Below are 27,635 nucleotides of genomic sequence, written 5' to 3' on the forward strand. Positions count from 1 at the left end.
GAAGCTACAAAATTAATATTTTTTTTTTGTAAATAAAATGAAAAATTTATTTTTCATAATTATTTTATAATTTATCAATCGTAAACAGGAGTATTTTGGCTATTATTAGTAAAGAAAAATATTAAATTGAAGAATTAACATTATTTATAATCTTTCATGACAATAGATATATCTAATTGAATTTTTATAATCTATTATTCTTAATATTGTTTATGATATATTTGTTTTGAATAACTTGTTTTATGTCTGTAAGAATGGTTTTTTTACAATCTAACTTCCATTCACTGCTTGATAAGTGAAAATGTTGCACATTCATAAGTTTTAAAGAGCAATATAGTATTTTAAAATATTGAAATTTAATTATTAAATATTCATTAAATTTTGATTTCTTACTTGTGGCATCATTTGGGAATCAGTTTAAAATTCATTATTTAGGCTAACTCAATGTTTGTATTAATCAATCATGAAGATTCAAAAGTTAATTAAGCTAAATATTAATAATTACGATAAATGTTAAAATATATATTAATAATTACGATAAATGTTAAAATAAATATTAATAAACTTAAATAAAATTAAAATTTATGAATTAAAATAAATATTTATAAATAAAACTTTGAATTTGTCCTAAAAATTATGTGTTTTTATCAAATTCGTTTTAATTAAGAAGTTAGATTATTTTTTATATTTTACAATAAGAGAACTATTTAATTGAATTTGAATTTTATGACTCGCTTAAGACTGTAGATGTTTCCTGTCTGATTTGTCAGTTATGCACTTTGAATTTCAACAGATTATTTTTTATAATTGAAATAATTTTAAAAATTAGTTATTTCCATTCATTCTAGAGGACTTTATTATTATTTTTTTTTTTACTATGACTGCACTTTAAAAATATTTTAATTTTCATTGCTATAAAAAATGCTTAAAATATTTTTTTCCACTTTTAAGTATCTTATATTTGATGTGATCATAAATATAGTTACAGTTGAAAATTCTTATTAATATTCCATAATAAAATTTATAAAAATACCTATTGATCTTGCATCCTAATCTGATTTTCAATAAATATGGAAATATTTACTGTGTCATATACATATATTTTCACTTCATATATTTTCAATATTTGTGGCGAAAGATATCCTTTGTAAACATATGCATAAGCCAAATCTAAACGCATTTTGTGTTTTCCAAATTCTATTCGATTACTTTTAAGAACTCAAATTGTAATGAGGAAACCTTAGAGTTATCTCTGCACATTAGTTTTGCAAGGAAATTGATAATAAGCTTAAGTTACTTTTAATAAGTCAAACCATAATGAGATTTTTGGTTTCTCGAGGAAATATATTGGCTCTCTTTGTATATAATATTGTTCTTACAAGGAGATTTATAAAGGACTTATGCTCAGTTTTACGCATAAAAATAGATTGTCAGTCTCTGCAATGCAGATGTAATAGTGTTTTTTGTTCTACCACTTCTCCACTGGACAGTTGTACCACTTCAAGAATTGTGACAGTTCTATATCGATTTGTTTCTTCCATTAAATTTGTGTATATTAATTACAGCTGTCAAAGCAATTGGTTGCTTAAGTTAAATTTCATTTCAATGAATCCCTGTAAGTAGTCTTTGTTGATGCAATAAAATAACTAAATATAAAAACTGAGTGAACAACAAGTGTGTCTTTTGTTATAAAATGAAACTCCACATTTTTACACCTCCGTTTCGTATAAATCTCTAATCATAGTGGATATTTATATTTTTGGAAAAGTTAATGATGTCATTTCGGGACATTTTGTAATGGCTAAAAGGAAATTGGTGAAGAATTTTGGCTCAATGGCTCCTACGCATTTGGACTTATTGTTGATTTCGAGCTATCAGATGTAACATTGTTTTATCGTTTTATCATTTTATCACTGTTGGCTACATTGCTTCATATGTGTTAGCTTGTTTGGTTATGTTTTACACTGGATTTTATCAAATAAGTTATTTAGTGTGCGCTGATCTGTTTCTTTTTAGATAAATTTACTGCTTGTGTTTACCTGTCTTGTTTTATTTAAGTAATTTGAAAGAATTCCAAAATTGTTTCAGATAAATAAAATTTTTAATGATGTTTATTATTGGCAATGCAAAGTTGCACAATTTAAAATTAAAATATTAATTCACAATTCCATTCACTATGGCATGGCGCTTTAAAATGTACTTTTGTGTCACCTTACGTCTGATGCTGTGGTTCAAACAATTGTTGATCTGTGTTTGTGCACGAATTTTAGTGAGCTTTTCTTTTTAATAATTACTGTGCTATTCTTCATGTAAGAAACCGCATGAAATGAAGGAAAAAACTTTATTAGCGTCTAAAGTGCGACTAAATGTGGTCGCGACCGAAATCTAAGTCAGGGTCACCTATGACCACCGACAGCATGAAGAAGACATCTGTACAGCTCATAACAAAAGTGCAACGAGAAGCTCATACGTAAACACACATCAACACACACATTGACACTGAGAGGTACACATGTTAAAAGTACAGAAAGAAAATGCGTTTTTACAGGTTTGGATTCCACACAGATTATTTCTCTAATTTATTTAGTTGATTTTTTTTGTCGCACCATGGATCTTGAAGGAAAGGGGAAAAACTTTTTCAAAATACAATTAAATAAAATAAATTAATATTTTTATTATATAGGTGTGAGTTTTCAGTGGGTATGGAGCACTAAGGTCTTGGAGTGATGCTTCGAACGCAAGCGGATCGCCTTTGGTTCCTGAAAGAAAAAAACAACAACATTAAAAGAATGAATAAAAGGCATAGTAAGCAATTATAATGACAAATAGATACTTACAGACTTTATTCAATAAGCTGAAAGAAAGTTGCAAAACTAGAGTAAAATAAAAATTGTAAGTTAAATATTCAAAGCAATTTTTAAAAACTTATTTTACGTTCCCATAGTGAACAGTGAGCCAGTAGTATAAACCCTTTCGTCGTCCTTTCCTGTCAGCGAAAATTTTTGTTTTTCCCCTGTTTTTCGCGGCATGAGAACAAACAAAAATAAAAACTCAAACAAGTAATCATTTGCAAAGCGTTTTAAATGTTTAAAAGTTTTAAAATATAGAATAACGCTTGAAGCGCGTTATGGCCATCTTGCAGAAGCTTCACATGAACGCTCTAGACGGACGGTTAAGGTCGACGAAGAGGTTAAAAAATATGTGAGAGAAAAATTAAGGGATATTTGAATTTCTGGTTCGAAATTCGAAGCCTAATAATGTTCCAGACTTAATTGTTTGTAGCTCAATTTTCGTTTTAAAATTTTCTTTTAATTATATAACAGCGATAACGTTCATTAACGATATTAGATTTGGGGCCTTTATCAAAATTACCGCTCTATATAAAAGAAGACATGTTTATCAAATGACAATAAAGAATGCATCAAAAGAATGCTTTTGTATCAAAAATGTAGACAGGCATTTCGGAGAAATGGTCAATTTTTAAATTTTAGAGTGAAACTACATGCCTTCTCTGTTTTTCATCTAAAAGGTGTTGTTTGGAAATAAGAGTGCAATGACAGTCAAGTTAGAGACTGCTTATGCATTTCGGAATGTCAGTTAATATTCGCATTTTGTTCAAGTAACAGCTTCTATTCATATGAATCGGATTTTTCATGTTTTACTAGTTTTATTTTAGAATTGATTTCTGAAGTTTTTAAAAATAATTGTAATTTTGGCAAATGATTTAACTTTGAAGATTCTTGAAAATAATATTAAGTTTGTGCATTACTTAAAGAATTTTCTCTATATAAAATTCTATTCTAAATCACAGGAATAAAAATAATGAGCTTCAATGAAATTGTATAATTATTTTAAAATGTATAAAGATGTGAATGCTTTTTTAAAATGAAAATATTTAAAATATACCACACTATTTGTTAACTGCAGCATGTGACGAAAAAATCTTACAAATATGTTTTATAAGATAGATAATTAGATCTAGAATTATTAAAATTGGCAATCAGTTAATTCATGAACATTATATATATTTAGTACGAAGGATATTTTCAAAATTATATTAAATTTTTTGTTTGATTAATGGAAATTTTAAAGTTTTTTATCAATAACTTCGAAGTTTATAATTACATGGAAACTGTTTTTGAAATATTTTAAAATAAAAAACAATTACCTTCCCTGTGAAATTAGTTTCACAAGACGTGCAGTTTTTTTTCTAATTTAATAATTTTTTCAAAATATTTTTCTAAACATACGTTTTGTTGTGTTATTAACTATTTTCATGCATCATGTACTGCAAAAATATTTACATATAAATACATTTTTTGAGTGTACTACATTTTCTAGTAATTGAAATGAAATTTTTAAAAATGAAATAAAAAAGAAACAATATTAAAACATAATCACTTTACAATGGTTAGGAATAGAAGTTTGAACATTCTTTAATATTTTTTGTTTGCATTATCTTTGTTCAGATATATAAATGAAAGTAAACAATTGAAACTGATTAACTTTTTTGAATTTTATTCTTTATAGAAAAACATTTTACTTAAACAATATTTATACATATATATATATATAAAAAGAGAAAAAAATGGGAATAAAAGATATCGAAAAAAAATGTCAAATTGTATGAAAATGCAACAATTTATATTCATCGCTGTCTTTTGTATTATGCATTGAATAAAAACAAACTTGCTTATTTAAAAACAATATTAAAATCACTGAAAAAGTAAAGAAGCAAGTGAAATTTATAATTTGACAATAAATAAAGATCCTATTGAATTTTTGCTCTTATAATTCCTAAATTTAATTCATTTTTAAGACTTTTTATGACAAATACATATGGAAACAATGTTTCTATGCATCTTTTAAAGTTCCCTAAACGTTAAAAATTATAATAATACAAAATTGCCCCTTTTTTAACTTTTTGTAATGAAAGTGATACTATTGTTTGCTTTTATGAATGTGTAAATGAGATATTTTCATCAAACTCAGACAATTACATTAGTTCAGATACAAAGAAAAAGATATAAAAAAAGAGGGACTAATTATTTTATTTTATCCTAAGGGAATATTTAAACTGAAGCAGGATAAATGAAGAAGTTAACTGTGTTATAAAATAAAAATATAAATAGAACTTATTGAAGAGTTGGGAGATAATCGCGCTCTCCAAATATCAAACATTCTCAGAAATTGGGAGCGATTGTTTCGTTCTGTTGAAAAGATTACGTTGTCAAACATCTGGAACATTCTTTGAACATCTATGTGGAACTAAGTACCTGCAGGCGAAAGTGGGAAAATGTTGACACAGAAAGTCGAACGTATCTGCTAATGTTTGGGCAGTTCTTGAATCCTTTCTTTGGCCGCCTTTCATAATCGATGATGAAATTGCAAAAATCTCACAACTCAACTTAACTAAACCTACCTTGAGGCGTATAATTAAACCTTTATGATTCCTCGATAAACGATATAGAAGACAAGACATAAAGAATGGGAGAAAAAAAATGGCAAAAAGGATAACATGATTGATGTTCCTCAAAAAGATCTTTTTCCAGCATGCATTTGTTGTTTCAAAATTTTAGGAAGGCTTGATTTAGTGGCGAAATTCGTTCGCTACGATTGAAAAATACTTTGGCGGGAAATAGCTATCATATTTGTATGGTTCTTTTTAAGATTTTTTTAAATAGGAAGTTATTTTGCGTTCTAAGGAAAAAAAAAATAAATGATACAAGCGAATTTTGAGCAGCCTTGCAAATTCTCCAACAGTTTCTTTTTTTTTGAATACAGCAAATTAAAAAAAATGTTTCGAAGAATGTAAAAAATAAAGAAATGCCCGAAGCTGCAAAAATAATTACAGAATGAGGAAAGGAAACCTTTGTGCTTCTTTTATCATAAGAGGCTGAATATATCACACAGATTTTTAACTATGGAAATGTACATAATTAATTGTAGGGGGGGCATTGTACTATAAAAAAACAGAGATACCAGAAATTGATTTTTTTCCAAATTTATTTTATTAATTTTATGGTAAAACTTTTTAAATTGAGTTTCTTCAGCATATCTTTTTAAGAATATTTTTCAGTTATTAATTAAATAAATTTTAATTCGGGGATACTCTTTTGGTTTTTAAAAAGGATTCTACAGTGTTAGGAATTTAAGTGCAAAAAGAATCTAGTGTGTTAATTTAGATTAATTTATGAAGATTTTATTAATATGAAATGTAAATAAAGTAGGTAGATTCATCATAAAAAGTTTTTCTAGCGAAAAATCTTAGAATTTTCTTCAATTGAAATTAGTCTCAGCATGTTGTGTTTTCTAGACAATTCATCCAATAATTCATGAAAAATAGACGTAACTTTTTATACAGAGAATCAAACATATGAATTGAGTAGAAAATGTTGACTGCAAAAAGGAGAATTTGTGCCCATAGTGTCCAAACTATGCCTCAATTTAAAATTTTTTCATCTTGTCAATTAGTCTGTATTGAGCAGAAAATGCTAATTGCAAGAAGGAGATTTTGTTGCCGTAGTGACCAAAACTACGCTTCACCATTTAAGTTTTTCCACCTTTCCCTTAGTCTGTATTGAGCAGATTTTCCTTTACATTTAATGTTCTGCAGTTTCTTCAGAAAGTTTTTATTATATAAACTATTAAATATTTTTAATCGTTAAAAATTCATTATTGAGATAAAAAATGATTGCATCTTTAAACTGCATATTGCATTTAATTCTCTAGTCTTTTCTTAAACACAAATTGATGCATCAGTACTTTGTTTTAGGTTAATTGGTTGTGGGGTGTAGTGGTGCAAGAGCTATTTTCTGGCCAAATTGTGCCACATACACAATTAACTGGCATTTGTAGATAAACTCTCAATGAATGTTGTTTTGGAATAATAAATATTTAATCAATATGAGAAATACAATGCAATTTGAAAACTTGTAACAGAAATTAAATTTATGACCTCGTTCTAAAATTTATTATTATCCCATTCTGAAAGGAAGTATCTATTCAATATTACCAATTGATGGTCGCGCTTCTTTGCTTGAAAATTTTATTTTAATGGTCTATAACGTTTATTTTTAAAAATGATATAGCTTGCGCAAGAACAGTTTTTTTTGCATGTACTTAAATATCCATTTTATTTAAATTTTTCTATGCATGTAAAATGCATTTTCTATTTATCGGGTGTTTCAAAATTGACCGGTATATTTCAAAAATCAATAAAAACTAAACGAGCAGTGATAAAAATACACCGTTTGTTGCAATATGCTTGGGGAAACAGTAAATTTTCAGGCAGACAAACTTGCGAAATTAGTTACAATTTTCAACAACAGATGGCGCTGGAGTCTGGAAAAAAAATCTAAACTACGATATTTTCCAAATATCCATCATGCGCAGAAATAACATGGCGTAGTCTGAAAATGAAATGAGCAGAAACCCGTGTAAACGTCTCAGGCGTTGTGGCTTCACATGCAGAACAGACGTATTACTTCAGTTGTTCAATTGTTTCTGGATTGTGGCGGTTCACCTGATCTTTCAAGTGTCCCCACAGAAAGAAGTCGCAGGGGTTCATGTCTAGCGATTTCAAATTTTTTCCAACAGATCCTTTATTGTATCGCTTTTCGGTTCTTTGGTTACATTAAACTTTCGTTGAAAACTTCGTCTTGTTGCAACCACACTGTGTTCTACGCGGTGGAATTCCAACTCCAGAAAAATCCTTTGTTCTAAGGAATAAACCATTTTTTCACAACAAACTTGCAATCTGTGAGCAGCACACGCGTAAAGCAGAAAGACGGCTTACAGACCGATGGAGAAGTTTAAGGAGAGCCCGCTTCCGAGGAAGCTATCTCCTGTAGATGGCAGGAAGTTGTGGAAATTCACTTGGCTTTACTGAATGCCATGGTCTTTCTATGTCAGCTTACGGCTTACAGAATGGCGAACTCAGACTTTTCTTCTATATCTTTCAAATCGCCTGCAGCGCCATCTGTTGTTGTAAATTGTAACTAATTTCGCAAGTTTGTCTGCCTGAATGTGTTGTCCCAAGCATATTGCAACAAACGGTGTATTTTCATCGCTGCCCGTTTAGTTTTTATTGATTTTTGAAATATACCGGTCAATTTTGAAACACCCGATATTTTAAACATACAGAATAGCTGATAACTTATGCACTTTTGTTTTAAGCAGATGGCAATGTATGTGTTATAAAATTATTTGACGTCATGCATTTTTTAATGTAATTTCGTAGAATATATAGCAAAGAAATTCGGGAAGGTAATTAGAAATAAGTTTTTCCTCTTCCAGATAGTTGATTCAAAATTTAAAAGAAATTTGCTGGTAAAATTGAGGAACCACATACCAAAATTCATTTATCTACTTGCATTTCTGTCTTACTGTGTTCTTGGTTATTTAGATAGAGATATATAAAAAAAGGTTTTCCTTGAATACAGGAAATTTTAAAATTCGAAATCAAATGCTCTGAGATATTTTTTTATTCTCTCTACGTAGATTTTATACACAAAAAGAATTGTAAGCATTTCTTTAAATTCATTAAGTTAATTTCTAAATTAATTTAAAGCATTTTTTAAAATAAAAAATTCATTTCCTAATCGGATTTATGTTACTTTCTTAAATGGATTCAAATGAGAGAATTGACAATTGTTATATTATTCAAATTCAAGAATGTCATTAATGACATAGCTGACAAGTTGTATTTCTGAAATATGCTACCCCAGCAGAAATTTGTATTCCTTGTTTCTGAAAAAATTGAAATGGGAGAAAGAAAATCAATCATTCATATTCACTTCGAATTTTAAAGTGACTTTTTTCCTTTTTAAAGATAAGAAATGTTTTTCTAGATAATATATATTTAAACAAATGGCGTACTTGTTTCACATGATGATTCAAAAAACTTATTAGCTTCCCGTCAACTATTTTTCAATCGGAATTATCAGAAAAAAAATATTTCATTCAATGAATTAGTTGTCAGGAACTCTTGAGTTTGAGTTTTGAATTTTTAGAATTTTTCTCAATCTAATATTTAATGTCTCTGCACATGATAAATTTATTCAAAATCATTTAGAAGTTTTGAAAAGTATTTTTGCTGGAGTTAAAATGAAATGTAAAGTTAAAACGAAAGATAAAAAAAAGCAGAATAAATAAGACAACGAATGAATCTAGACGGAGAATTAATGTAGATTTTTTTTGTTGGAAAAAAATGAATATATTTTTTTTCTATTTTGTAAAAAAAAAAATGAATAAATTATAATTATTTAAAGTGATTTTGTATCAAAATGAAAAAGAAAAGAATGAAAGGGTTTACTTAAGGTAGAGACATTTTTAATTTTTTATTCCAATTTATTAACTTTCTCAAATGTTATCGAATACTGTCTATTCTATGTGATCAGATTTTTACTTTATAATCTGTATGTATAGAAGAAAAAATTCATTTGTAATTCGAATATATTATTCCTAAACTATGTAAAACTAAGCTACAATGCAATTTCCTTCAAATTTTGCAACAGATATAATGAAGCAAGAGGAAAGTTTTAATGAAGTTTAGCGATAATTAAGTAATTTTTTTACTATCAAAATGCAAAAAAATATTTTTTTCTCCCTTTAAAAAACTAGAATGTATCGGTTAGTTATCAAAAAAACATGTATTGATGTTTCGATAAATTCAGATGTAATTTAGCTTAAAAAAACGAACTAAAGCATTCTTTATTTTATCGATAATATTAAAAGGAGATAATCAAAGAGAAAAGCAGTTATTTTATTTTGATCTTCCCTGATAATTTCTATCATTCATCATTTATATAAATGTAATAATTTAATATCAGCACATGCAATCACATTTTTGTTTCTCGTATTCTTGACAGAGAAATGAATAGATTCAGCATAAAATGGGCGTGAGCCAGATTTTCTTTTCTAATCTAATTGTCAGCTAATATGCTGAAACGCAAAAGCAATTTGGCTGTGTATAAATCATTTCTTATCAAAACTGAATCTGATAAAATTATGTCCGTTTTGTGATTCCCTAAGTCTGATATAAAAAAATCTTTAAAATGAGAAATGCAAAGATATTTTTCCTACATATGCAAATTCATCAGTATAGTGAGAATTAATATTTTAATGCTGTTACAATGTCTTTAGCTGTGCGATTACCGGATTAAATTTATTTTTTAGCCAAGTCAGTGAATTTATAAAAAAATTCTTAAAAATTTCTATTGTTCCCGAAATATACTGAATAACAATATATCATATAAAAATAAATCTACACAAAAAAATTTCTTTTTACTTTTTTTATACGGCGTATAAAGAAAGTATTATAATCGTCAAAAAAATTCGAACTCTAGATTTTGGCAAATCTTCACGTTTTATACCTCTATGAGTTCGAAAAACACATTTTTGGAAAATGTCTGCATTCTATATGTCTCTCTGTGACAAAGATAACTAAAAAACGCTTTGACCTAGACGGATGAAATTTGGTATAAAGTTTTTTACACCAAATTTATAGATTTGTATAAAATTTTGAGCAGAATCTTTTTAGAAGAAGTCGGTCTGTCCGCCTGTTCGAATATAAGTTAACGCGATAACTACATAACAAAGTGAGCTAGATTTATAAAACTTAGTATATAGACTTTACGTCTACGTTACAGACAACTGTCGAATTTTGAATCAAATCTAACAGGGTGTGAACGTCTATCTGTCTGTACTTTCAGAAGCCTATAAATGCAATAACTGAAAAACGCAATGGCATAAATATATGAAATTTGAAAAATGTAATTTTTTTATTGCAACTGTAGGTCTATATTAGATTTCTGTTTCAATTAGTTGAAGAGAAAGCATCAAAAACACAAATTCATCTTTATTAGAGAGTATGCGAGAAATGTTTAAGGAGACTACACCCACTGGTTTATGATCCACTTCATTGCTCCTTATTATATACTGCTATAATGTGTTCCCTCAGAGGATTGTCACAAGGGTTAAAGGTATATTAATTTCTCTTCTAAAGTTTTCCAAGAAGTGAATATGGTAGAAGGTAAAAAGACAAATGTGATTGAAGATGCACTGAGTGTATGTAAAAGAACTCTTCCACATGTTCTCAGTTCCAGTTGCTGAATAATGAAATTTTCAGACTGTTCTTAGGAGAAAAGTTTCTGATTATATGTATGTATGTTTGTAGCACTCAGTTGCCATACATTCTACACTCAGTCCCTAAATATAGTGAACCTATACTTGGGGTAAGTAACTAATATTTTTTTATATAGAATATTTATTTTAAATTATTTTAACAAAGCACATTCAATGTTTACAACGATATCCTGGGGTCACTAAACTCCCTTTACGGAAATAAAAAAAAAGTTATAAATTACTGTCATCACAAAAAAAAAAAAAAAAAAAAAAAAAATGAAAAAGAAATTAAATCCAACTGATATTTGTACATTCTTCATACTTTTATCAATGATTTTCAGTCTAATAGCTAAAATGTTTTCAGGTGGACTTTTATGTTTGTCTAGAATTCATTAGGTGACGCAAGAAACGGAAGTTATGGTCATTAGAGAATAGTAATCGCAACTTTAAAGGACTGGTAATTAAACATTTACATGCTGGACATTTTAAAAGAAATTCTTCATGAATTCTTATTAACCTGTTTAAGTTTGAATTTTTATTCGTGAATTTCAAAGGAATTTTTAAAGTACCGATAAAAGATTAATAAATTGACGATAATTTAATAAAATAGTGATGGTAGGTTAATTATAAAGAAGAATTTGTATTCCCACTTTTATTTGGTAGCAAACTTACTTTTTAATACGTGCAATCAACAAAATAATGACATTAATTTAATTATATTTATTTAATTTTTGTAAATTTTTAAATGATGTTAATTGGAATGTAAAATTATTCAACATTACTGAGTTCTGTCTCTATCGAAAAGATTAGAGGAAATAAGGAAAAAAAGGAAATAAAAATACTATGCGATGGTTTCTTCAGTTCACATGCGCAAACACCAAAAAGCAAACGATGATACTTTGTATCATAACATTAAAAAACATGACGTAAAGAACTTTCTGTTGTCTTTAAAGCAGAAATGGAAAGACAATAAATTGAACCTCAAAATTTTTTCGATGCAATAAGGTTGGAAAGATGGAATAGGAGTTTAGTATGGAGAAAGGAGTTTAGCTGTTGGCCGAGAAGTCAGATGACTCTGGTGAAGATGAACGAAAATAAATGAAGGAAAAAATTATTTTATTTCAGTACTAAAATTATGTACACTTGAAAATATTTTTATCTAAAGAAGTGTCGCATATGTCAGACCATACAAGCATAATCGGAGATTCTAAATCACATCAAATACAACAATTCAATTTTCACAATTAATCTGGTGTGCATGCACTCACCCAACAGCTCCAAGCTTCGGGTGTGCTTTAGGCCTGGTAGTTGCCGTCCCTCAAGAGGCCCACCTCCTCGGATTGCCTGAGGACGTTGGACGAGCTGCGTTTGCCGATGTTCTCCAGGAGCTGGGCGTTGGCCACGATTTGCTGCTGGTTTTCGTGGATTCTTCTTCGGGCCAGGTCCAGCATCAAGCGTTGGCGAAGAATTTCCAAGGGATTGACGACTGAGAGAGTGGGACCCTTCCTCCTCTTGACGAGCTGTGAAGGGTGGCTGAAGGGAAATTCCAGCATGGATGCAGCCTGGGGAAGAAAAAGAAATGCGCTCAGTGGAAATTTGAAATCCTGGGGAATATAAAAGCATGGATATTAAAGAATGGTTGAAACAATCTGGCACAAGACGGTAGACATTGTTCAGGGCAGGAATTTCTTTATAATAATGATAAAAAAACAAGTGGGAGTATTATACAATCCTGTATATTAACTAAAGATGTTGCATTTTGTGTTCCATAGTACATTGGAGAAATCCTATTTTGGATATCTTCCTTTCTAAAGTTTGGGCCAAAAAATTGATATAGATATAATATTTTGATGACAAGAGCACAAAACAAATTTCATTTGTAGAACTCGCTGCGTTCTCGATTTGCCAAATTTATATACTTTCAAAAGCATAGATCCGTTAAAAGACTGAGTGCAATCATAGATCATTTGCTCAATTTTCTTTTTTAAACTATAGTGCTCACATGGATATACACGAGTGAATAGATAAACTCCCCATAAACAGATATCATTTGAAACGATTTAGAAATTTGCAAAGTTAATGGAAAGACATGACGCAGTATAGATGTATCTGGCTCTTCTTTCATCAAATCTGACAAACCGAGAAACTCAATTTTATGACTGAACTTTCTTATGTTCACATATCGATGGACAGATAGATATAATTTCAAAAATGTGTTTTTCTGACTCGATGAGGATTTTCTATGCACTTCATATACGAGAAAATAAATATAAAGCTCGTGTTTGTTTATTTCAAGTCTTTTAACTGTAGATAGGTAAATATCTCAATTCAACTCGTAGGAAAATATTTCGAACAGCTTTTGAATCATGATCTTTAGATGTTTTTGTCATTTTTACTGCAAAATTGATGCTGAATTTTACATATAATTTATTTTGCAATGAATTTTAATTTATTTTATGGACTAATGATTTATGCAAATCTTATAAATAACAAAACATCATCATTTTTCTTTTGCTGATAAAATAATTTGAAAATATGTATGTGTCCAAGATAAAGTATCTCGAACACTCCGTAACGTCTATGGGGGCAAAAAGTTCCTATGTATATGTATCAAAGTGATATTGTGATATTTTGTGAAAACCTGTCGGATGTTTGCTCTACCGCACATTTTTTTTCAATTTTTCAATTGGCAATTCTATGATATTTAAATAATTAATAAAAATCTTGTTTTTAATATTTCTAAAAGATTGTGTATACTTTTTCAGACGTTAAAAAATGAAATAGTTATGCACAAAAAATAAAATTATTATATTTATTGTTCTTTAAATGTAATGCTAGTGAAATGCTATAGTAAAATTTTAAGAAAAGTTACATTTGAATTCATTTACTATCGAATTTTCAAAATATAAAATACTTTGTTTTTTCGCACAATTTTTTTTTTTGAATATCATAAAATTTTAGGATAAAAATATTTTGAAATAAAAACGGAAATACAGATCTTTTAAGTTTTCCTTTTTCTCCTGAAGATAGATGATAGTTTTATAGATTTTTTTATGTATATGGCTATATTATATTCCCATACAAAAGTTACATCTTTTTTTCTTCTTCAATCAAATCGAATTTCATATCTTTCCCAAAGGTGCTATAAATTATTCGAATACATTTTTCCCGAATCGAGACGTTGAAATATGTATCTGAAAAATCCATTGCAGTTTCGCAGAATTGATTTTGAAAGAATATAAACATTCTGTACCAGACCTACCTCTTCCTCTGATTTTACCACAAATTCTAAAGCGCTGAGCTGGCGATCTGAATAATACATGCTTAAATCGAGAATCTCTCGATACAGAATTCTATTTTTTCACAATGTTTGGTGTTACCTAGTTTCTAGTTCAATGCATTGAGAAACTTGTTTAAAAATTGTAGTGTCTACCGTTTTGTCCACACTTTTTTGAATTTTAAAGCGGTGGAATGATTTATAACGGATTATTTGCAACGATATTTTCATTTATATCGAATATCAGTTTCCATATTCGGATATTGAAGTTACTGAAAAAAAAAAAAAAAAGGAAAGGCAACTTGGAGATAATAACGCAAATAATAACAATATAGAAAAAAGATTATGATAAGAAAATACTATTAGAAAACATTTTTTTTTTTTTTTTTTACTATACGAAAATCTGACTCTATTCTAGGCATCCATGAAAAATGCATGGTAAAAATTAACAATTTGTGGGGTTGTTAAGGGGTTCAGTAAGAAATCCGAATTAGTGGAACAGTTTTTTATTTGCTGGCTACGTTACACACAATTTATATACAAAATTGTGGAATATATATATATATATATATATATATATATATATATATATATATATATATATATATATATATATATATATATATATATATATATATATATATAATATTAGAGCGTGGATCAAAGCATGCAGCACATGCCATCGCCTGAGCTCAACTGAGTCACTGTGCAACCAAGCATCAGAGGGCACTTTCTCTGACGTCATCATAGTCAGTTATGGTTTGTGTTACAAGAGAGGCTACAAATTTAATTTTCGAATTGGCAGTATTATTTCAGAAAAATGGCAAATAATATTATCAAATGATATCAAATGAAATCTAATCTTATAAATAGCAGAAACAAACCTTTGTACGCTAATATGCGTTCAAGATGACTGAACTGAAAATTTATATCAAATTTAAACAGTACGAACGTATTAGAATTTAATTTATAAGTTTTTTTAAAGACTAATACCGAAAATGTTTAGAATTTGAGAAAATACTATTTAAAATTGTAAAATCTCATTAAAATTAATTTATACATACATACAGAATTTTTCGCCAACTTCCGAAAATATGAACGTAAAAAAAATGAAAGTAATTTTATAGAGAAAATTGTAAAGAAATTAAGGAAATATTTGTTATTATAACTAAAAATAAAATGTTCAACGTAATCTGACCAATGTAAGTCAATGATAAGTAATTCCGCACTTAGATTTTGATATACAAAAAGGAACATTGGCTTGAAACATGAAGCCTAATTTTAGCGAGATATTGATGACATTTTAGAATTTCCTCAACTCGAAAAAAGGCATTTTTGGATTTATATCTGTCTGTCTGATCTCTATGTATAATTCATAAAAGCAATGATTTAGACGAAAAAAAATTAATATATTGTCTTTATATTCAAATTGTTGATGTTTAAATTTTCATACAAATTTCAAGTAATAAAAATGCTTGATTCAACCCGTTGATGTGATTGTAAACATGACAATCCCAAATGCAATAAACTATATAGATGAATTGCAGCATAAATTTTCATTAATAAAAATGTAGATCTACATCGGAATTTCAGCAATGATCGGTGTCAGAGTTTGGATGAAATCCTTCAAAGATTTGAATTTCTCTCTATCTGTCTATTTATACTCATATCAAGCCAATAATTAAAATTGTCAACGAGTTGGATGAATGAATTTTAGAACACGATTTTTATTCTAAACAGTAAATGTATTTCTAGTTTTGCTTGAAATGCATTATCAAAGAAATTGAAAAATAATGATCTAAAAATCTTTTAGGAATAGTTTTCTAGAACACGGATAAAAAATTATTTTTTGTAATTTCTTCTTATATTAATAGTTTATTTATACGTTGAATTTAAAAGACAATATATTATAAAAAATATTTTAATGAGGTTAAACCTTATAAACGTTTCATTTCATAGATTCTTTTAAAATTTAAGAAACAAAGCATTGACTTGTAAATTTAGCCTGATTATAAATATTGATTCAAAAACAAGTTTCTTCTCTAAGAGTTTGATCAATGGTTACTTGAGTATTTAAGAAGAACTAATTGAAGATATTGAAGAAGTTAACAATTTCCATTATCTAAGCAAATGACTTCTATATTTATTCCGTCTTTTACCTAAATAAATACAAAATAGGATCCAATTAAAAACTTTCATCTGACGAGTTCCCTTTTCGTTAAAATTTTATGTACTTATTTCTTAAGATACAATTCAGTCTATACAACTTTCTCAAAATTCAAAAATATATTCTTTATTTTCTCAATCAACAGATACCTTAGATTTTACATCTTTTTCAGAAATTTTTTTTTCCGGCTCTTTCGATATCTTAACTTGATTTGATTATAGTCGGACTAGGGCTTATTTGGGCAGCATTTTTACGCTTCAAGTATCAGCAATCGCCAAAGGCATTGTCTGAAACTTTCCTTCTCTTTGTTTGTTGTGGAACCTAACAAACTTTCTTCGAGCAATAAAAGGACAAGAAATCAACTCAAACAGAGCCATTTTTATCTCTAGAAATTCAAGACTCCAGAAGTATTGTCAGATTCAGTCAACATGATGTTAGTTTAAATTGGTTTGATTTGGTGAAATGATTTTTGTCGTTGTTTTGTTTGAATTCCTAATCATAGATTGTAAGAGCTGAAAATAGAATAGATCATATATCTTGAAATTGTTAATTTGGTTTGTTGAAACACCGGGTTCTCCGAAAAAAAATAAACTGCTAAGTTGTAAATTGAAGTTGTTAAAAGTTGTTTCAAATTGATATGATAAAGGAGATTGCTTTATAAGCATCAAGTTTCTATTTTTAAACGATGTGCCTATAGAAGATCTACAAATTATTCTCTTAAAACTGTACAGTATGATGATATAGGTTTGCTTTTTAATCAAATTTCGATTTTTTTAGTGTATTATATTTATAATGCAAACGGTATTAAGTTTTAAGATTTACGAATGCATTATAAAAAATTAATGAAATAACAATGTTGAAATTTAAATGTTGTTTACAAAAATAATATTCTGTGAGTTTTTATTTCAATTATTTTTGCAGCATTTTAGACCAATTTATCCCAATATATAGAAAAAAAATAACTACCTCTACTTACATAATCTTTTTCAGTTTTTCTTTCTTTTTAAAGAAAATGTTGGAATTTAAATGTTGTTTACAAAAATAATATTCTGTGAGTTTTTATTTCAATGATTTTTGCTGCATTTTAGACCAATTTATCCCAATATATAGAGAAAATGACTACCTCTACTTACATAATCCTTTTCAGTCTTTCTTTCTTTTTAAAGGAAATGTTGACATTTAAATGTTGTTTACAAAAATAATATTCTGTGAGTTTTTATTTCAATGATTTTTGCAGCATTTTAGACCAGTTTATCCCAATATATAGAGAAAATGACTACCTCTACTTACATAATCCTTTTCAGTCTTTCTTTCTTTTTAAAGGAAATGTTGACATTTAAATGTTGTTTACAAAAATAATATTCTGTGAGTTTTTATTTCAATGATTTTTGCAGCATTTTAGACCAATTTATCCCAATATATAGAGAAAATGACTACCTCTACTTACATAATCCTTTTCAGTTTTTCTTTCTTTTTAAAGGAAATGTTGTTTACAAAAATAATATTCTGTGAGTTTTTATTTCAATGATTTTTGCAGCATTTTAGACCAGTTTATCCCAATATATAGAGAAAATGACTACCTCTACTTACATAATCCTTTTCAGTCTTTCTTTCTTTTTAAAGGAAATGTTGACATTTAAATGTTGTTTACAAAAATAATATTCTGTGAGTTTTTATTTCAATGATTTTTACAGCATTTTAGACCAATTTATCCCAATATATAGAGAAAATGACTACCTCTACTTACATAATCCTTTTCAGTTTTTCTTTCTTTTTAAAGGAAATGTTGAAATTTAAATGTTGTTTACAAAAATAATATTCTGTGTGTTTTTATTTCAATGATTTTTGATATGCGATCATAACTTCCCTACAAGCTTTAAGCTATATACAATGGCTCAGACAATTGAGTGTACACCTTCTTTTACTGGCCTGGTGGTAAGGTCTCTGCTTCGGAACCGGAGGGTTTCAGGCTCGTGACCCGAATCCACCTAAGAACCGTCGTGTAAGGGGATCAGTTGCACGTTAAATCCGTCATGATCAAACGTCCTCCCGCTGGTGTGGTGTGGAGAAGGGGGTGCCAGCTCAGGTGTCGTCCTCGTCATCACACCGCGGTTCAATATTACGAGGTCCGTCCCAAAATAGCCCTAGTGTTGCTTCAAACGGGACGTTAATATAACCAAACCAAACCTTCTTTTACTAGAAAAACTCAACTTTCAATATCAATAACACATTACCGAGAAGTGCAAAAATCTTTTTATTTTTACACATAACAAATAGTTTAATTTAAAGTAAAAATAAAGAACAACTAAGAAAAAACTTCTAAATTGAAAAGTTTCAGAAGCATTTTAAATAAACATATGCAGATTTTTGTCTCAAAAAATTGAGAATGCAGAGGTGTTCGCACATTTTTTAGACGGTTTTCCTGGAGTGTACAGAAAAAATTAGATTCATATTTTCTGTTTTATATATTCAATCTGATAGTCCTTGTTGTTAACTATCATTCTGCTTCGTAGTTTCCAAGACATGAAATTCTACCATTGTTAAAAAAATTAGATACAAAATCCATTGAAAACAAATGTTGCAAGAAGAAAGGGATAAAATATCTTCAGATACCACTAAAAAGTTGGTCGAATCAATACGACGACGTTTAAAGGCCATTATAAAAACCAAATGAAATGCAACTAAATAGTGACACTTTCTTTGTATGCGAGATATTACAAAAATTCCATCAGTTCCCATCTCAATTTTTTGAGACAAAAATTTGCATATTTAAAAACATTTCAGTTTAGAAGTTTTCCGTTGATTGTTTTTTATTTTTACTTTAAATTGAACTATTTGTTATGTGTAAAAATTAAAAACATATTTGCATTTCTTTTGAATGCTTTATTTATATTGAAAGTTAGATTTATCAAGTAAAAGTAAGGTGTACCTCAACTGGTTGAGTAACTGTATGTAAAAAACCTCTTTAATTAAATATTTAGGAATTTTAATTGTGATATAGCGCATAGACAGCCATAATTTAAGTACCAACAATGCTAAAATATTATAATTTTAATAAATAGCATTATTTAATCCTTTAATTGTCGAGGCCGTATCGCATCTCAAAATTTACAAGCTGACATGAAATAATTCAATACAAATATTACACATAATCCATAAAGACCTCAAGTACCACAAGGATTTTTAATTGAATTGGTAAGACATCCCAATTCTGAAACTGAAGATATAATCTAATTAGAAAATTAAAAATGCAAAACAGTTAAGGATGCAATCGCTTCTCATACATCCACTACCTATCAATTACATGCTTCAACAATAGAAGTGGGATTGAACGAATTATCTGGCAGCTAATTAGAAAGTAAATTTTGCCAAACTACAAGTGTTCTCCCAGGTATCTGCAAATGTACTAAGAAATATTTATCAAAACAATCCTCAAGCGATGATCATATCTTATTATTTTAATAAACTCGCCCTCTCATTTGAAGAGCAAAATTCACACTTCGATAGTGGGGCGTAGAAACAGACTATGAGAGATCGTAAGAATATGCTCTAGATAAAAAAGAAACTACCAAAAGATGTAGGATTGATGATGAATAGCAAGTAGGATTTCAATAGGCGCAAAATTTCTATTTATTCTTTTAAATATAGATTGTTCGAAAGCAATGCATAAGATATTGAGCAGACTGAAGATCACCTCAGAATTTCATTGTTCCACAAAGTTTGCATTAGAGATTCGGTTTAAAGTAGGACGTAGTTCGTGAGATGACGGAGCTGACAAGATTTCCATTAAGTGAAATGTCGAGAGCACCCCAGGAAGATGAATGAAATATTTAAACAAAGTATCATTCGCTTACGTGAGAAACTTTAAATGAGAGAACGCGTTCTAGATTTCTTCCTAAAAATTGGATCCTGTTCCGATAGATTAGTAGCGTATTCTTTTTCGAATGGAGTTGAAACTCCCCGACAGAATTCATTGTTTCTTTCAATTCTTCTAGACTCTTTTCAATTGAAGTTAATTTCAAATTGTTTTTTTTTTATAAAATATATTAAAGAAAAAGAAATCGATTTTGATAATTTTACATGAAAATAAAATTAAAACATTTCCAAAAATTTAAGATATAAGATAGTTTTGTTTAATTATATTATTAAGATATTAGGTAGTTTAGTTAGTAAGTTCGTCTCGTTTTAAAGCAAAACTATGGCTATTTTGGGACGGACCTCGTAGTTTAGAACCGCGGTCAGATAACGAGGACGACACCCATCTCTAAATTTTCACACCACACCAGAGGGAGAATGTTTGGCCCCGACGAATTTAACGTGCATCAGCTCTTCTTACACGACAGTTCTTCGATGGAATAGGGTTTCGACCCTGAAACCCTCCGATTCCGAAGCCGAGACCTTATAACCAGGCCACCGCGGCCCTTACGGTATAAGGTAGGATGGACGCAGATACAATATCAGCAATTTTTTATTTAACAACAAATGTATATACATTTATTCTATTAAGATTGAAATCACTATCAGATGTGTGACATCTAAATTTGTTGTTTAGAAGAAACATTTAGAGAGAAAGGATAGATAAATTCTTGAGTGGTCTAAAGCGAATAAACACTTTAAAATGAAAATAAAATTTTACAATACATGCTTTCATTAAATTGTAAAAAACTAAATATTAAAAAAAGATTTCCTTTCATTATGAATGTAAAGGTCGAAACAAAATCTTAAATGCAATATAAAATTTCTCAATATAAAACGTTGAATTTGATATAAAACTTGACGTTGCTCAATATAAAATTCTGTATTATGACATTCTTCGTGGTTGAATATCCTAATTGCATTCTTTTCAGTTTTTTATATAATTAGCCCTCAAAATTTTGATTTAAACAGTTATTCCCTGCATTTTTAGCTTTCAATGAAGCATTTTTAAAGAAGCTTTTTTAAAGATTAGCTTCTGCTAATAATTTTTTAATTCAACTTAATAATTTTTTAATTCATCATAACAAATATTATGGATTATTGTGATTATTATTGTCTGAAATTCACAACCAAATGGCGTCAAGCCATTAAATTCTCGAAATTTTTTAAATTATTGTATCGTTGTAGAGGACACTAGTGGATGGAATTTAAGAATTTAATATATTAGGACGCCATTGAAAAATTAATTATAAAATTATATCTATGCAAAAATATAAGAAATGTTTTAAAGAGCAAATATTGTCATGTTACTCGAATATAATCATCATTTGAAGAAGAATATTTGGAATTTGTCTTGATTCTTAAACTAAAGGATAATAAGGTCCTTCCAATCTGTAGGTCATTAAGTGCCATCGTTAAGCGCTTTTTCATGAATTTCGCTCCTTAGCTGCTGCCCTAATATTTTTATTTTATTTTCTAAGACAATTGAGACTTTTTAGGTTATTAAAAGAAGAAATTTCACTGAATAAGGAACACCATAAGACCATGTGTTGTCATCTATTATATATTTTTAAGTAATCTGAACTTATCAACGGAACATGGAAATGTTTAATGGTATATTATGTGAGCATCAAGATATGCTTGAGAATAAATAGCCATAATCTTGCTCATCTGTACAAAAAGGTAAATACATTTATTAAATAAAAACAATCAAAGCTTTTAAAATGTTTGATTGTTCTTTTTTTTATTTCACTGTGGAATGCCATATAACACTTTATATTTGTTTTAACCCTTGTAGTACTGAATGACGATATATCGTTCCTTCGCAAATCTTGCGAAAGATACCAAAGACGATATATCGTTACTTAAGCGAGGGCGCTTTACTTTTCAAAAAATACTGAAATAAGATTGGCATTAATTTATTCTTCCGTTATTTCGTAATATGTTTCTTTTCAAATTTTACAATTTTTTTATTTTGTTTTTTATGAGCTTCTTCCCGAATCTTAGCAAATTCTTCAAATTAGGCCGGCATTCCCCGCAATGGTAAAATACTTTCTTTCGGTATTAAAAGTATTAACTATTAAAACCAGATGTTGTCTGATAGGACTCAGGGGAATTAATGCATCTTTTTGATGCTGCATGAGGTCTTTTTGGGAATGGATGTCTTCATTGCGAAGTATGGTCATGTAACAAGGAACAGCAGAATATCACAATGTTTGATCTACAATAGCTGATTTTTACATGCATTAGTTCTATATACAGGCACAATTTTGGTGAAAATGGATTTCAATAAGGTTAATAATAGCATTCACTGTGAATGAAAGATTTAGTGCTTGTCACGCTTAATGGATTTACGCTAGATCCTTTTGTAAGAACTATATTTGGAAAAAATAGATCTGAATGAAGTTACCAATAGCATTATCTCTGGAGCAAAATGATAAACATTAAGCGTCTATCATGACAAATGACTTGTGTGGCGCTAGCTTCATAAGCCAGTTAACAGCCTTTGGACAAAGGTGATCACTTTTGTCTAGTGGTTATGCTACGCGGCTGCGAACCCATATGTCGCAGGTTTGATCCTCGCTCAGGCAATTGCCTCATTGGTGACCCGGACGTGATATGAGCACGCAACCTTCTGATCAGGAGTCAGAAGATTGCGTGTTCATATCTCTGGAGCAAAATGATAAACATTAAGTGTCTGTCACGACAAATGAACTTGCATCAGAACCATGTACATGAGATATTTTGTGGAAGAATGCTGTCTCAATTTAATTGCCGACAGTATTATGTAAATACGTAACAGCCACTCACAATAACCCTTGTTTATATGGCTTAATTCTGTGGTAATGTGGTGACTGGCTGCAATTTAAAAAATAGTATTGTCTAACAAAATACCAAAGATTAGGCATGTAGATCAAAAGAGTCTACATATTTTGGATGGAATTTGGTTATTATTATCCTTTGAGAATCAAAATGTAACAGCCATATTTGTTATCGTTCAAAAATCATAAATCTTAAGGAAAAATTCATCTTATTGGTATGTTACCTCGTCAGATGATAGAGATGAGTCGTTTTCTTCCTGCAGTCGGTTCCTGTCTGAAGATTCTTCCGAGTTGGATCCGAAGAGATCCGAGGTGAGCTTCGGGTATCCTGCCGCGCTCTCTTCGTGCTTGTTCGCGAGGTCTCGTCGGTGGAGCTGGCGTTCGTCAAAGCTCGAGCTCAGAGGGTAGGCAGCCACCATCTGATAGCCGTGGCAGCTGGAATCCCGCAGGGCAATCACGAGTAGAGCCAGAAACAAGTTGAAGAGAGTCGTGCCGCTGAGCATGTTGAGGGTCGTGTGGAATCCTGCAAAGGAATGAAATAATTACAATTAGAGCAACAAGTAAGTATTATCTTTGACATCTATATACCGTTATTTGTAAGCTGTAGACATAATCTATGAAGTAAAGAAAGATACTGTTTCTGAGCCAAATAGGAAATTGCACTTAGCACAGTATCATTTTGCATTGGTAAATCAGAGGTAACATTCTCGTCTGTTTATAAAATTATTTTTAAAAAGGATTAAAAACAGAAAAATTGATCTTTATAAATTTTAATTTGTTTTTAAATTTAAATTTTAAATACTGTTTATTTTGCAAGAATTATCTTTGATAATGGCTATTTTTAAAGAGAAAAAAATATTTTTCTTAATTGCCTTTTTCTATTTTCTATAACTTTTCTTCTACTGAATCCACAAGCCAACAATAAATCAGAAAGTTAGCATTTTTTTTTAAACCGGCGTCCTGGCATAGGGGTAGCGCGTCTTCCCTGTGATCTGGGCGTCCCGGGTTCGAGTCACGACTTAGGCATGGTTGTTCTTTCGTTGTTCTATCTGTGAGATGTGTAAATGTGCCCTCCTGTAAAAAGGGGTTGTGCAAGTGAATGAGTGATGCGTGAGTAGCAAAGTCGTACTCTTGGCCCTAGTTGGAGCTCCTATAAAAATAAGAGACGTTCCCCGTCCGGTTTAAATCGCTGTCTTCGTAACAGCGGGCTTGTCCGTGGCAAGTGCCATAAGAAACAACAACAGCATTTTTTAAGGTAATTTTTTTAAAGGAAGAAAGGAAACTTGTTACACCAAATTTCAGTATTTCTTAATGATTTCAATTCATCACACATATTAACAAAGTTATATTTACTTTTCATTATGAATTTTATGGACCGCCCCTCCCTCTACGACTAAAATTAAGCAAATTTTTTTCGTATTTGCATGTTCCTACCATCTCCAATAAATCCTTTATATCTAGACGATACTTAAAAGTATCTTTTAAATCATGCTGAATCTTAATAGTATAATTTAATTTAATTCTGATGGTATTAAAAAAAAAGACAAAGTTTAGCAATGACAGCAAGCAGTAGATATTACTCAAATTAAAAATCTTCTAACTCCTTGATCAAAAAATTTACTGAATTTCCCAATTAGATGACACAACCTATTTAGGATATATGTTATTATTTCAATTCCTATAATAATATATAGGGTATTTGATATATTGATTTTTAAAATGAAAAATCCAGTGATTCGATACGTGAGTCAGATTCGTCATTGTAAAAAAAAGGGGGTAAAAAATTAATTAAGCTATTTTAATTGATTTTAAATTTTATTATCCTTTCTCTTGGGATTATTCTGAACTAATCTAATGTTGCAAAAATTAAATCGAAAAATAGACGATAAAATAATTTGGTTAATAAAGTGTTAAACATCACCAGCCATTTCAGCTCAATCCTTCAAGGTTATTAATGTCCCGGCTGAGATATTCTAACCACTAGTCACGCTATTGGTACCATCGAAGGTGGAGACCACAGCCAGGTTATTAATAATAGCATCTTGTATAACGATCACTTGATCTGGTCACATAGCACCCGCCTGAGGAGAGTTGCTATTAGCGAGTCACGGAGTTTGACGTACATTTAGCCTTACGAGCCAACCTGCCACGGTTCGCGTAGCATCTAACTAATCAAATAGTCATTGATGACTTCCAGTTCGTAATTAGGATCCATGTTGTTAACTTAGTATGAAGTGATATAGCAGCGAAGAGATCGCTGGTTCGAACGTTCGTTGTTTTAGTTCTCGAAAAATAAATTTTTAAAATGCTATAAGGGATTAAATAGAAAATGGGGGAAATCACCAAACGTTGCTCATGCTAACGCTAGCGATTAATGGAACTAGAATTTCAAGCATTCTTTGTCACTTAAAATATTTGAAAATCAAACGATACGCATTCAGTTCATAGTTATGATATGAAAGAAGCATGCAAAACCTTTTGATTCCTATTTTCTAGTTCTCTAGTAATGACCAATAATATTTTAAAATTGAGGGTTATCGTCTATAATATTACTTTTAATGAATGTTCACAATATTTAATTTAATTTTGTTTAAATATCAGACTTTAAAAATCTTATTTTTGATTAATTACCATGATTTATATGAATTTATTAATTTTTTTTAAAAATTAAAGTGTTTTTTTTAGGATACTTTTAGTTTTTAACTAAGCATGCAACATTTTTGATGATTCATAGTTAAAATTAATAACATTTTATATAAATTCAGACCTCTTTTCAGAGTAATTAGACAAAACTGTTACTGAAATATGAATGGAATAAAGGAAACTTTAAATTTGAATGATGAAAAATATTTAAATTCTTGTTCTTGAGATATTTTAATTTAATTTATTTTTTTTATTTCTATTACGTTTTTAAAATTATATTTAAATTCTTATTCTTGAGATATTTAAATTCTATTTTATATTTAAAAAATACATTCAGATCTTTTTTCTTATGTATTAATTTGTATTAATGACTATTTGTATTAATGACTCGTTTTGAAGCCGCACGAGGCACTGTTCAATACTTTTAGAACTATTTTGAAATTTTGAGTGATAGAGGGTGACACGTGAATCAATATTTGCTTTCTTAATTTCCATACCATAACCGATAAAAAGGAACAATCATTGGCTCCTTGACCTTAGATTTAGGGTTAAAATGCCAGTGGACATTTGTTGGAATCTGATTTCGAATCTGAAACTTTCCAAACTTAAGTGGATATCTTAGCGCAATCTCCCCTTTCCCATGGTAATTAATTTCTTAGTCGATAAATTTCGCAACATACTGAACGCAATGGTCTTATAAATGCAGTAGTCCCTTAGCAATCTCAGATCATAAGATTATAGGATTATGAAATCTCCGGATTAGTGAAGGATCATTTTAAAATGCACATTTTAATGATAGGGCTAAGTTTATTGAACAAAATCTACAATTTTTAAGAAATTTGAGTGCAATTTAATGTTTTTGTTGCTCCAAGGTCCCTGACATCAGCATACAGTAATTTTTTTAACACTCCCTATCGCCCTTCTGAAATCTCAGAGAAATTAAATTTTCTAAATATGGGTTATAGAGAGAACGAAATATTTTCTGTACAACGAAATAAATAGATAGAATTTCAAATTTTCGATTCAGATGAAAAAAGTCCTAAATTCTTTTTTTCGAAAGAACATAGATGAATAATAATTTCATATGTGCATATCACTTTGGAGCACGAAGAACTGTAGTGAAAGAAAATTTTAAGCCTCATCTGGCCGACAAAATATTTCATTTTGAAATTGTTGGAGAAACATATGCACTAAAAATTTGTTTTTTGGGAAGAAAATCATTTGAATTACCTCAGATTGAAAAGAATTTGAAGATGAATGCATCAAAAAATTCTTTAAAAAATTTCCCTTTGATCACGCGAAAATTTCAAAACTTTTCTCTAGGAAAAGTTTAAAGCGAGATGTCTCACCTTACAGCCATTACAAACATTTCACAGATCGAAATATCAGACTCGTATTTTATAGTAATATATTTGAGTATTCGGTTTTAATATGCTTGAAAGGAATCTTCAGATGGTATTTTTAATTTTGCTAATAGTAAAATGTTTTCAACAATATCGGTGGAAACTTACATGAAATCTTTCATTTTTAAATCAATAAAACTTTTAAATAATTATATCTGGTCGCAATAAAAAAAAATTAACCCTTTGTAGTCGGATGGCTCTTCTCAGGTACCATTCAAGACGGATCATCATTTTGATATTTTATTTATTTATCTTTTGATTTTGATTGTTAAAAGTACTTC

The 27,635-nt window shown here is 29.3% G+C and overlaps 1 protein-coding gene across 1 annotated transcript in view; it reads right to left on the reverse strand.

Annotated features, from left to right (window-relative positions):
* Positions 1-2,219: 2,219 nt before the first annotated feature.
* The window catches only part of LOC129981661 (uncharacterized), a 151,259-nt gene continuing 125,843 nt past the window's right edge, over positions 2,220-27,635 (reverse strand). Inside the window, exons 2-4 of the mRNA XM_056092592.1 lie at positions 23,533-23,831; positions 12,396-12,689; positions 2,220-2,759 (exon numbers count right to left, since the gene is read on the reverse strand). Coding sequence (XP_055948567.1) covers positions 12,423-12,689; positions 23,533-23,811 — 546 coding nt within the window. The 5' untranslated portion in view covers positions 23,812-23,831 and the 3' untranslated portion in view covers positions 2,220-2,759; positions 12,396-12,422. The remainder of the gene's footprint in view (positions 2,760-12,395; positions 12,690-23,532; positions 23,832-27,635) is intronic.

The sequence above is a fragment of the Argiope bruennichi genome, chromosome 8 (genome assembly GCF_947563725.1).
Source record: "Argiope bruennichi chromosome 8, qqArgBrue1.1, whole genome shotgun sequence".
Classification (NCBI taxonomy): Eukaryota; Metazoa; Arthropoda; class Arachnida; order Araneae; family Araneidae; genus Argiope; species Argiope bruennichi.